Source organism: Lissotriton helveticus, chromosome 10, assembly GCF_964261635.1.
Source record: "Lissotriton helveticus chromosome 10, aLisHel1.1, whole genome shotgun sequence".
NCBI classification, from domain to species: Eukaryota; Metazoa; Chordata; class Amphibia; order Caudata; family Salamandridae; genus Lissotriton; species Lissotriton helveticus.
This window is the reverse complement of record NC_136071.1, coordinates 722,228,457-722,242,125: the sequence shown is the minus strand read 5'-3', so window position 1 is coordinate 722,242,125 and position 13,669 is coordinate 722,228,457. Positions and strand designations below refer to the sequence as shown.

Below are 13,669 nucleotides of genomic sequence, written 5' to 3'. Positions count from 1 at the left end.
ACAGGAGGACCTCAACTGTTGCCAGCCTAGGGTCCAGAACCTGGCGAGGCACCTCTTTAGGATCAGGAAATCACTCCATCAGAGGTCAGCAGGGTTCAAGCAGGTCCAGTTGCAGGTCTAGACAGTTCCAGTGCAGCAGGCCAGCTGAGCAGTTGCAAGAGGACCTCTGGGGCTTGTGGTGTACCTGCAGCTCACACAGGTCAGCCAACTGACCCTTGGAGTCACTCAGGTATCCTTAGATGAACGGATCAGAATCAGTCTTCCTTCTCAGAGAGCAGTGCAATCCTCAAACAGCGGGACAACCCTCTGCGGGGCATAACAGTCCTCAAGCAGCAGTTCAATCCTCTGGAAGTCAAAGTGTAGTCCCCTGTGGTGCAAGGCAGGACTTAAGCAGCTGGGCAGTCGTTTGGGAGTCAAGGCAGTCCTTATTCCGTAATTTCCACAGGTCAGCAAAAATACTCATGCGGTGTTCTGATGGTCCAATATTTATACCTATGCCAGCCTTTGAGGTGGGAGATACCCTGTACTATCCCCACACCTGATTCTGAAAACTTCTTCCCTTCCCCTGTCAAGTCTCTCAAAAAACGCTGGGTGACAAAATGCTGGTTTCAGGATCCTTTGTGTGTGCTGAAGGCAAGCCCTTTGGAGGGTATGTGGAGCAAGGCACAGCTCCACTCCCCCCGTCGTGGCAGGATGGTCCTCGCCTAGGTACACCCAGGTACTATTGTTCACTGTCTGGGCACAATACACATTTCTGATGGGGGAGCAATTAACAGGCCCAGGCAGCTTGAAACTCCTAGACGCCTCAAAACGTTTAGGACAGGTAAATGCAACTTTCTAAAAGTAAAAAACAAAGAATTGATGGACGTTTCACCCCTCTTCAGCCAGGATTGCTTGAATCCAGTGGCATAGTGAGCCTGGGACCCACGTCTGGGCATAACCGGCGCACTTAGAGCGAGGAAGCATAAGACACACACAATTGATGGACGGAATGCAGAAAAAATCAAAACATTCACCCCCAGTCAAGAGATCAGGGTTAAATCCATCATTCTTTTGCTCACCATGCCACCCCAGTTTCGACCTGGCCATACGCAAATCAGTCTTGACTCTGTGCCTCATGGGAACAGTCCAGCCCGAACTGCTAAGCCAGGTCCTCCCTGGACTGGAAACAAGCATGCTAGGACCGGTTTTGGGGTTTCACCCCTCTTCAGCCAGGAAAGCTTGAATCCAGTGGCATAGTGAGCCCGGGACCCACGTCTGGGCATACCCGGCACACTTAGGGCGAGGAAGCAAAAGACACACAATTGATGGACGCAATGCAGAACAAATCAAAACATTCACCCCCAGTCAAGAGATCTGAGTTAAATCCATCTTTTTTTTGCTCACCATGCCACCCCAGTTTAGACCTGGCCATATGCAAATCAGTCTTGACCCTGTGCCTCATGGGAACAGTCCCGCCCGTACTGCTAAGCCAGGTCCTCCCTGGACTGCAAACAAGCCTCCTAGGACCGTCTTCGGGGTTTCACCCCTCTTCAGCCATGATAGCTTGAATCCAGTGGCATAGTGAGCCCAGGACCCACGTCTGGGCATACACGACACACATAGGGCGAGGAAGCAAAAGACACACAATTGATGGACGAAATGCAGAACAAATCAAAGTATTCACCCCCAGTCAAGAGATCTGGGTTAAATCCATCATTCTTTTGCTCACCCTGCCACCCCTGTTTAGACCTCGCTATATGCAAATCAGTCTTGACCCTGTGCCTCATGGGAACAGTCCAGCCCGTGCTCTCCATGCCACTGGAATCAAGCTGTCCTGGCTGAAGAGGGGTGAAACCCCGAAACCGGTCCTAGGATGCTTGTTTTTAGTCCAGGGAGGACATGACTTGGCAGTTTGAGTTGGACTGTTCCCATGGGTCAAGACTGATTTGCACATGACTGGGTTCAAACTGGAATGGCATGGTGAGCAAAAAATGATGGATTTAGGCCCTGATCTCTGTACTGGGGTGAATGTATGACATTGTTCTGCATTCTGTCCATCAACTGGTGTTTTTCGCATTTGTCACCCCAAGTGGGATGGGTATTGCAGACTTGGGTCCCGTGCTCTCCGTGCCACTGGAATCAAGCTATCCTGGCTGAAGAGGGGTGAAAACCCAAAACCGATCCTAGGATGCTTGTTTCCAATCCTGGGAGAACCTAGCTTGGCAGTTTGGGCTGGACTGTTCCTATGAGGCACAGGGTCAAGACTGATTTGCATATGGCTGGGTTCAAACTGGAATGGCATGGTGAGCAAAAGAATGATGGATTTAGGCCCAGATCTCTGTACTGGGGTGAACGTATGACTTTGTTCTGCATTCTGTCTATCTACTGTTGTTTTTGCAACTTCCTAAAAGTAGCATTTTCAAATTTGTAATTTTAACTCCTTTTAGAGGATTTTAAATTACAATTCATATGAGTCTAAACAGGACACTTCTACCTCCTCCCAATTCAATGCTATCACTTATTTATTGTAATAAGGTAACCCATTGTTAGTCAAGGGGAGAGCTAGGCCTTACAGAAGTGAAAAATGACTTTAGGAGTTTTTCACAACCAGGACATCTAAAACGTACACACGTGTCCAACATTTTAGATACAATGCACCCTGCTCTATGAGCCTTTAAGTCCTAGCTTAGGTGTGACTTACAAGGTCAGAATGGCAGTTGAAACTTTGCTACAGGCTGCAATGACAGGCCTAGTACAGGTTTTAAAAGGCTTCGTTTGTGAGTTTGTGTGCTGCCCACTAATTGCATTTAATTTATAAGCCATGGGTACCCAAAATACCAAATACTAGGGATTTACAAGTAAATGAAATGAACTAATCAGGTGTAGCCCAATTTTATCATGTTTTTGGAAGAGAGTACAGGCACTTTAGAATTGGTTATCAGTGGTAAAGTGTACGAGTCCTTAAAACCAACAAAAATGGGTTCATCAAAGGAAGGGAGTGAAGGCAAAAAGTTTTAGTTGACCCTGCAGAATGGGCCAGGTCCAACAAGGGATATCCCATTACCTTCAGGAGTTCTGGATTAATGGGGATTCCTTTGTGAACACTGAGAATCTCTTATAAAATGAGAATTACAGGGGAAACATATAATTGTAAATCAGATTCCCCAGGTAATTTTCCATTCCTCTCTGCAGTTTCCCCAATAGATTTACAAAATCTCTGAGGAAAGTACAACAGATCCATAGTGTTTCAACTAACTCTGTAATTCCAAATGGGGCTCATAACTCAATTGCAGGACCATTCAAGAATTATGGGGCACTTGCAATCCTGCCCCCTGCATTTGTAATCATGCCCCCCTGCACTCATAATCATGCCCCTTGTAGCATGTGTGCTTGTCAATAGAGCTATCCAAGAAAATATAGACACCACTTATAGAGATCAATGCTTGATGGAGTTTGGAATCTCCAGTATGAATAATTGCTTAACCAATACAGTGTAAAAGGGTTTGTGCCACTAAGAACTGTTGCTGCATGTACTGTGGAGTAATAAAGTGTTATAATCTCGGTAGTTGTAGTGAGTTGTTTGTGGATTATCCAGCTTCATTTTTTCAGTTTTACAACAAAGTGGATGAACTAATTTTAGAGGCGTGCATGCCAACAAATTAATATGGAGAGCCGAGTGAAGGGTCTGGCTTGGCAGTAAGAGCCCATGCATGCACCAAGCCTTAAAACATATGTGGCAAGGTGCTCATGCATCATGTAAAAATATGTTAACCCCTGTTCAAAAATGTTTTAAAGTATTTATTTAACACATAGAAGCATTTCACCTTAGTGCATCAGATTACATTACGACATAGTCAGGTTTTTATTTTATTAACAGTGGTAGTAATAAATATGAATTTCGATTTTTTTTTACCCCTGTGCCCCCAGCCTGAGGACAATTCCATTAAAGAACTAAGAGGCAAGTCAGTTGTCATGTAAACCCTAAATGCGGTGTATATTACTATTGTAGATAGAGGAACATTGTGGTTTATAAATTCAAATACAAGGATTTTGCATAGCACACATACTGAGCTCACCTACTTGATGATCATGCCCACATATATGATAATGAAGAAGAAGGGGGCTCAGTAAGATCAAATATTTGCTTAGGATCCAGATTAATTTGAGCAGGTGGTTTCCGGTACTCGGCACCTGTACTTAATTGCCAGCACCAGCTCTAGTGACAGTCCCCCACATGGTGGCGCTGTCTGAATTGTATCCCTTGTAGGAGTGCAATGGTGAGAAGTTGTGTTGGTGTTGTCTTTGGCAGCACTGACAGAGGCAATGGGTGGTGCAGGTTGCCGTGGCCTCCTGTGAAGGGCCCTGGCACTTACGTTTTTACAAATGAAGTACTGCTAGGATCACACAATTTGCAAGCAGTGTAGTAGTGATTGAATTGTGTTTTCTTGTTTCACATTGTGCAGTCAGCTAATAGATGGAAAAAAATTCTGCCTCCATTCATACATCAAAGGTTAATGCTTTATTTTCAATTATTGGTGTATGAGGTCAGAGCATAGTGGCAGGTAGAAGCCACATGAAAGCTCGCCCCGTTTTAGGGCTTGTGGATCCAAGAAGACCTCGAGCTGAGCTACACCCAGGGTTCCGGCTCGAGCTTTTAGTACCTCACTCAATTTATTTGCACATAAAGGTTAACCCGGAGACTAGTCAAGCCACTATTAAGAGCAAATAGAGAGAAAAGAGCACTGATTCATATCTCAAATTCATACAGGGACGCGCTTGTCTAAATGGAATCTAGGCCCATACATTTCAGATTTGTCCATCTCTGAGTTAGCACCTTCCTTGTTTGCCCCGAGGCGATAAGAGGAAAACAGCACTGTACACATAGTAATTCTCATTACAAAGTGAACACAAAGGGCCAGATTTACTAAATTTTCATGCAGTGCAGCAGCCACAAAAGCTGCTCTGCGTAGCGCGAGAAGGAGAGAGTGCCATATCTACAGAGATATGGCTCTCCCCCCCTCTCCCTAATGCTGGCACATCATTTTGCTGCTGTGTGCCAGGCACTCACCTTTAGTGTTACAGCAAACAAATGATGGACGGAATGCTGACAATGCAAACATTTGTTAAATCCATCGTTCTTTTGCCTACGCCACCCTAGTTTGGACCCAGCCATATACAAATCAGTCTTGACCATGTGCCTCATGGGAACAGTCCAGACTGAACTGCCAGACCAGGTCCTCCCTGGACTGGAAACAAGGATCCTGGGACCGGTTGCAGGGTATGTCACCCGTCTTCAGCCAGGCTAGCTTGAATCCAGTGGCACAGTGAGCAAGGGACCCACGTCAGGGCATACCCATCCCACTTAGGGCGAAAAGTGTTACAGCAAACAAATGATGGACGGAATGCTGACAATGCAAACATTCTTCCCCGGTCAAAAGATCTGGAATCCATCGTTCTTCTGCCCACTACACCACTCCAGTTTGGACCCAGCCATATGCAAATCAGTCTTGACCGTGTGCCCCATGGGAACAGTCCAGACCGAACTGCCAGGCTAGGTCCTCCCTGGACTGAAAACAAGCATCCTGGGACTTTTTTCAGGGTATGTCACCCTTCTTCAGTCAGGCTAGCTTGAATCCAGTGGCACAGTGAGCAAGGGACCCACGTCTGGACATACCCATCCCACTTAGGGCGAAAAGTGTTAAAGCAAACAAATGATGGACGGAATGCTGACAATGCAAACATTCTCCCCCAGTCAAAAGATCTGGGTTAAATCCATTGTTCTTTTGCCCACTACGCCACCCCAGTTTGGATCCAGCCATATGCAAATCAGTCTTGACACTCTGCCCCATGGGAACAGTCCAGACTGAACTGCCAGCCAGGTTCTCCCTGGACCGGAAACAAGCATCCTGGTACTGGTTTCAGGGTATGTCACCCTTCTTCAGCCAGGCTAGCTTGAATCCAGTAGAACAGTGAGCAAGGGACCGACGTCTGGGTAACCCATCCCACTTAGGGCAAAAAGTGTTACAACAAACAAATGATGGACGGAATGCTGACAATGCAAACATTCTCCCCAGTCAAAAGATATGGGTTAAATCCATTGTTCTTTTGCCCACTACGCCACCCCAGTTCGGACCCATCCATATGCAAATCAGTCTTGACCCTGTGCCACATGGGAACAGTCCAGACCGAACTGCCAGGCCAGGTCCTCCCTGGACCAGAAACAGGCATCCTGGGACCGGTTTCAGGATCAAGACTGATTTGCATATGGCTGGGTCCAAACTGGGGTGGCATATTGGGCAAAAGAACGATGGATTTAACCTGGATCTTTTGACTGGTGGAGAATGTTTGCATTGTCAGCATTCCGTCCATCATTTGTTTGCTGAGGCACACACCTTTAGGCCATAGTGCAAGGGTGTGTGCGCTAGTCTAGCATCTGTTTTGTACTAGAAGGCTTCCCTTCCTGTACAAAATACTATGCACAGCCTTAATTTTAAACTTTTCCTTCTTTTTATATGTGCTGTACAGTGCAGTACACATGCAAAGTCAGAAAAGAAAGGAGAAATAAAAACATTTCTCCCTTCATGCCCTCCTTTCAATGTTGTTAATTTTAGGCACCAAACACTCTCTACTATTGTTAGTATATAGGATTTCACATCAAAAGCATTGGTGGTTGCATGGGAACGCCATGTACCACCCAGGTAAGGCCGCCTTCACACTGCTTTGCATTACTCTTAGGCAACTTAAAAAACAAAACAAAATGTTTGTAAATCTACCCCAAAGGATTAAAAGCTGCACTTCCAAAACTGACTCTTTAATTTTGTTTGCAAGCAAACAGCCATAAAGTTTTCAAGACAAATATCATGTTAATGTATTCATGTTTGCAACTTTTTAACTTGTCAACACTTATTGGGTGATTGGTTTCACACTTTATGAACATTTTTGTAAGATGCTTTTAGGTTCTGAGGGCGTTTGGAACAGAACTTCTGTAAGTGAGAAGCAGGACTGATAACAGGTGACAAAGAATGTGTTTCGATAAAGGCATATTAAACGGGGCTAGACATCTCAAGACGATTTGGTAACTAGTTGGTTTTTAAGGTATTTTCGGTTTTGCATGCAAGCCTCTTTTTAGATACGTGGTTATGGCATAAGGAATGTATACCCTCGAACCTCTCCTGCAGTTACAGCTGCCTTTGTTGCCAGGATGAATATTGATTTTGAGCAGATGCACAAATGACTTGCACAAACCACATAAAGTCCTTTGATTGTGTTCATAACATATTTGCAGGTTCAAGTAAATGCTCACATTTCGTAAGGACATGGCTTCTTCCTTGTTTTGGATACAAATACAAGCTTAATATGGATTTTTGCCAGTTAGAGAGGGGTATGCTACGTGACTGCTTGAACACCAACCACGGCCTATAACCCAGAAAGCATTTACTGTGGACCATTACCATAAAACGTGAGATAAGGATGTTATATGTATTTTACTCTACATGTATTTTCAGGATAAATGCATGCCAAGTACTATATCAAATGCGATCAAGTTAGAGAGGGGTTGGTTACATATCATCATACAGGTAGGGATGGGTGGAAAGTAATATTCCGCCTGCAAAATTGGCAGTTTCCCTTTAACGCAGAGTTCTGGCCTTATTACGCCAATCCCCAGGTGATGGAATATTTCTCCCACCATGCTCCAAAATATGTGAGCTTTTGAGCGCAAGCGAGTATTGGCATCCCCTAGCACAATTTTCTAATGTGAGTGGTCGGCAACATTTGCGAGCAGTTGTGGTCAGAGGGCGCCATTCAAGTAGATTTGCTGCTTCTCGAGTTGATTTTCTACTCGAGTTGCAGCAAAATCAACTCGAATGGCAACGCATGGTGCCGTTCACGCTGCAGATGCTAAATTGAAGCACGAGCAGCATGTGATGCATACTTTCTGCCAATTGGCAGAATTCCACTGAATCTCGCTGATTTTTTTTGTAATGCTGCGAGTTCCGCCCACCCCTACATACTGAACGGTGTATTCAATCAACAAAAGGTGCTAGTGCCTTTTCCAGTAAAAATACATGTGGCCCAAAAGCGCATATTTTTTAGAGTAAGCCTAATGATAAACAGCCGTTCACATATTTATTACTACAGGGTAAAGTTCAAAATCTATGTTGTTACCATAGTACAGTGACTTGGGAAACCACTGCTTAGTGTCAGAATGCTTGTTATTATGACTTGACCGAGGAAAGCAACTCTGCGGATAGTTGTCATAGCTATTCGGTGTGATTTTCTCTCAATGTATGGATCTAACCCTTTTATGCTGGTACTGGTTAACTGCCTTTTGTTTATAACTACTACACAGGACAAACCAGAATGGCACAAACCAAATGTACAGATCCTCACAGAGTTAAATGTTTTTTTTTACCACTGATGAGGGTGGTGAATGTCATCATGAGCTTTCGGGACATTTCCTTTCCTGAGTCAGGGCCCCTTCCTACATTTAACAATATTAAATAGCTTTTTAGTCTCTGCACATGTGCATGAATTTTAAGTAGTTTTAACAATGGCTGATATGTCTCAATTTTTTACTTCTGCTAAGTTATTCAGAAGAAATATGCATGAATCAGAATTGTTTGACCTTTTTTAGCACAATATTTATTTCCCTCTGAAAGGTGAACTGTTTTCACCAGAAGGTATAACTTAATGCAATTTTACTTTTTTAGCATCTTAATTAACAATTCTAACAAGGTTGAACTCCGGTTTTTATTTGGTAACTTTCAAATGAATTTCAATGTATTTCAAAAAGCATAATAACTTCAACACCCATAAAAAGCTGGGCATTTTTATTATACACTTCTTGGATTATTTGTTGAAAACCCTTATAGCTTTTTTTCAAATAAATTAATAAATAAAATGTGGGTTAAAGGCGCAAGAGGAATGCAGTTTGAAAATTTTGCAGAGCATTGCAGAGTTCATTTTTACACTGAATTTCACAGTTAGAAAATATATGTAAAATTAGTAAACACTTATAGCACTGAGTTACCACAATTTGTGATCGCTGATGTAACCTTTTGTATTTACGCCCCTATTATACAGGTTTAACTTGGCAGGATGATTATACCCAACGTGTCATTGCCAGCGAACTTTCAAAAATTCATAAACTATACAGTCATCACCCTGACCCTACTTCCTCAGATGTATCCAACATACCCAGGTACTTTTTGTGGCATAATGCACTATAATGTTATTTAACAACTCTGTGTAGAACTAACACACATCTTAGAAATAAATACAAAATGTTCATATTGACTAAAGAATGAAAACTCTACTCTTCCATAGACGACATTGTTCATGTGACCGGGGCAGGGATGGGATAATTGAAGAAATACATTATGAAGTCTTTATTTTTCAGGATGACCAACAAAAATGCAATTGATCTGTGTTGAAATTTATTTTTTTAAACATATTCATTGTAGATATCTTGAAAAAATTAACTAGATTTGTACTGTTTGAATTATTCGTAATTCCAGCCCTATTTTGTGATTATTTTACAGATTCTGTGAGCATGCTTACTGAAATTCAGCTTTATTAAAGGGCTTAAACATTTGTGATCGCTTTTTAGAAAGCAGCTGTTGACATTGGCTTAGCTACAGCAGCTTTTAGAATCATGATATGATCGTTAGTAGTTATGACTTTGCAATTACATAGTAAAAGTGTGCATGTTATGTTTGTAGACTTATATGGGTGGTAAGTATTTTTTATAAATATACTTTGATGGTATTGCTGAATCCCACTTTGAAAATGGATGTTCCATCAAAGATTGATAACTGCTAGCTCAGTACCTAACCACTGCAACAGGAGATAAAAGCATTCGTTCACTTTTATCAAAAGAAAAATGAAGAAAACAAATCATCTATACACCCTTTTTAATGTTGAAGTCCAGCAACTATGTATTACAGCGTAATGTATCTGAGTCGAAAAAAGTGCCATTCATGTCAAGCCATATTGGCGGTATTTAGCCTTAACACTGTTGTTAACAGTACTAGGCATAAAGAAGCAATAACATTTCCTTAAAATGCAATGCTTCACAAATAAGCCAACTTGTAGAACTCAAGCACACTTACAGTTCTACGGTCACACATTGCAACTGAATTGGTACAGAACAATGGCGCAACAAAACTTGAGCCCCTCCCTCCCCCTGCCTAAAAGTACATGGGGCCTCATTTATGAAAAGTGACGCATCGCTGCGTGAAAACAGCGATGCGTCACTTTTCACTGCGCTCTCCCTGCGACATGATTGATGCGTCATATTTATAATATGACGCATCATGTCGCAAGGAGTTACAGATACGTCAGTATTTCTGACGTATCTGTAGGCGCAAAAGTGACGCATTGCTGGAGTGTGTCACAAAAGTGACGCAACTCCAGCAATGCTTCCTTTCACATGGGGAAAGCCCCATGTGAAAGGGCTTGCGTCAGTCTTACGCCTGCTGTGAGGCAGGCGCAAGATTTTGACGCAACAGCGTCCTAAAAGTGACGCAGTGAAATCTCATATATTTCACTGCGTCACTATTACGAGGCTTTTTGCGGGTGAACACCTGACGCAGGTATAATGTAGCGCAGAGGTTTACAAAGTGACGCATCTGCTTAGATGCGTCACTTTGTAAATAGTGCGCATCAGGAGGCATGTTTTACGCCGCCGATGCGTCGCAAAAAGTGACGCATCGGAAGCGCAAAACTCACGCAAGGCCTCATAAATGAGGCCCATGGAGGGGGCCTCTCCACGCTCCGTACCGAGTCAAGAGCCCGCCATCCGTGCACAGTACCAGAAGGGGCCCCCTGGACCTTGGGGGGTATTGTTACATCACTAGTTTAGAGTATTAAAAATGCATTCCTGCTTACAACCTGCTCAACCAAAGTGCCCTTTCAAAATGGCTGCCCACTTTTGTAATACAGGTAGTGAGTGAAAAGCACTATTGAATTTTATTTACAAAAATCTCTCTCAAATATAAGATCTGTAAATGGAGAAATTTATGCACAGATGGTGCGCGCTATTTGAGTAAAATCTGGTTTAATCTTGGTCCACAGATGAGAAATATATTTTGCAAAGTCGATACTTTTCCATTAGGAGCATTAGTTGTGCTCTGTAATTTGCTTCACTGAGCCATAAAATAGCTACCAAATTCAGAGAGTTCTCCTAGGAAAAGCGAAAGCCTACCCCCTCACCCAGTAATCTAGCTGGCTTTCTTTATTTTCAATATATATTAATGTGGCTGTTGCAGACCCCTTTGCAATGATAATGGGAAAGGATTGTGTTTTTGGTATGAAACTAGCTACCACCGCAGAGAGGCTTGCACTTCCACCCACAATATTAACCTGTAGAATTTACAAAACCCTTTTTACTCCTAGGTTGACTTCCTAGAATGTCTGCTGCAAATTGTTTTGTATTAAAAGGGGACCATAAATACATTACTTTTTGATGCTATAAATGAGACATGCCCTTTAAGTGGGAAGAAAATGGATGAAATGCAAACAATATATTTTTTATAGGTAATAGAAGTAATATTTATATTCAAGGGATTCCACGATGTAGGGCAGTCTTTGTAGAGAAACCACATGGACAACATATTTTTCTTTTGGAGTATTTTCCCCAGTGTATGGCTTGCACCTAAAACAATACATATAGAATTCTAAGTGTTAGAGCACAACTCCAGAACTCTACCTGAAGTAAAAAAATATGCTGACTGAAAAATAATATATATATGTGTTTTAGCAGATGGAAGATGTGGCTCCTACAGAGAGCCTGTGCAGCCTCATCAGTCCATGTTTCCTATTGGCAACTGCATGGCTTATTGAGATCTTTCATTTGTAAACAAACTTTGCCCACCTCAGTGGTGCCTTGTGCTTTAAAGATAGAGCTGTCTATATGACGGGCAGCCATGACCAATGTCAACTAGAGTGCACTGAAAAGTTGGTGAACTGGCAAAAAGATATGTGAATGGTATGGTGTTCTTTTCGGGATTTCGTATGCTCAGAAATGGATTTTACAACTTGATGTAACCCTGGAGCTGTGTGTTTAATGAAAAACGAATTTATGGATCCACTGGTCCTTAATGTGTTTACTGCTAGTCTCACTGTCATACATAGTCAACGTTCCTGTTTCCCAAAAAACAACTGCCACAACAGCATCATCCGAGAAGCAGTTTTTTCATACAAATCCCTTGCTACACCACTCTGTGAATTCCTCAATAACCACTTCATACTTGACTTATGAGGACCATGACTCTAATTGCGGTGTCGCTCTCTGGATGTAAATTTAAAGATAGGTATTTTGTTGCCAGCTACTTGATGGTACTGCATTTGAACTGAGATGCTATGTAAGTGCTTGACACTCAATTATCTTAAAAGACAATCAGATGTTAAGATGATTACAATATAGTAACAGTGCAGGGAATAACCTCAAAATATGTAGGCATCTAGCTGAGTTCTTACCCTGTTGACCATCTATCCAGCCATAGTCCATTATATTTATAGCAATTCAGAATTTAAAATAACTCAGCCATCAGGGTCGGAAAAAGGTTCAAAATGTTGATGTGCTCTGTGTGATATCCTCCATCCATTTCCTTGGCCATCCCATATGAGCCCACAGTGGCACCAAATCCTAAATTGTCAGCCATTTCACATAACATCACTGTTCAACCATCACCTTACATCATGAACACCCCAAAAAAATCCTGATGATACTCAACCCATAGAGGTTAAACATGTTGGTCCCTATATCGGACCACCTTTGTCTATTTAAATTAAGCATTGCTTGTGCCTCATATCTACCAAAACAGATGGAGACATATTGGCATAACTTTGGTGGCAAACTGAATACTTCAATGTATATTTTTAAATAAGCACATCACCACAGTCCTAAGAAGAGACCATTTAAAAAAGCAATGAATAATACATCATCTGCATGTCTTATAAATGTTGCGACTCAGACTTCTTACCATAAATTGCTTTTCTAGGACAGAACTACGTGTTGGCCTATTGTCACACAGAGTAAATACACATTAATGCTTTACAGCAGCATATCATTTTAAAATGTATTCATAGATGTCATTCTATATCTTTGTCATGAACCAGAATGCATCCGTAATCCCCTAAAAGCTACCAAACCAGTTACTGACATATACACACAAGTGAACAAGACAGTCACTTGGGTAAAAATTATTCTTGTGCACACTAGGGAATGAGGAAATCACAACAAATGATATTTATAATCTGTTCTTATCTCACAGGCCTCTTATAGTACACTTCAATAAGGCCCTCACGTTAGGTTTATTTATTTTATTTTATTTGAAAGGTTTTATATAGCGCTGGCTATACCCGGGGTTATCAGAGCGCTTAGCATGTGCAAAAAAACCAAGATAACAGTACAGCAGGACAAAAAAAGGAATGTTCAATAGTAGAGTATGAAAGCAAGTTAAATCAAACTAAAATGAGCCGAGGGCAATATACATGAAAAGGTAATCCCGGATGACTATAAACATAGAAACAACAGTAGCAGATACATTTATATAGGGAGAGACAGAGGGAGAAAGAAAGTGGGGTATGGGATGGCAAGTACAGGGGAGGCCAAGTGAAGGGTCAGATACCAGATTAGGGGCCCCAGTATTTGTTGGAAAGGTGCAGTTTGAGGTCTTTTTTA

The 13,669-nt window shown here is 42.1% G+C and overlaps 1 protein-coding gene across 1 annotated transcript in view; it reads left to right on the top strand.

The window, feature by feature from the left end:
• The window catches only part of PTPRN2 (protein tyrosine phosphatase receptor type N2), a 2,458,064-nt gene that overhangs the window by 866,876 nt on the left and 1,577,519 nt on the right, over positions 1–13,669 (top strand). The window contains exon 4 of the mRNA XM_078663270.1: positions 9,067–9,184. Coding sequence (XP_078519396.1) covers positions 9,067–9,184 — 118 coding nt within the window. The remainder of the gene's footprint in view (positions 1–9,066; positions 9,185–13,669) is intronic.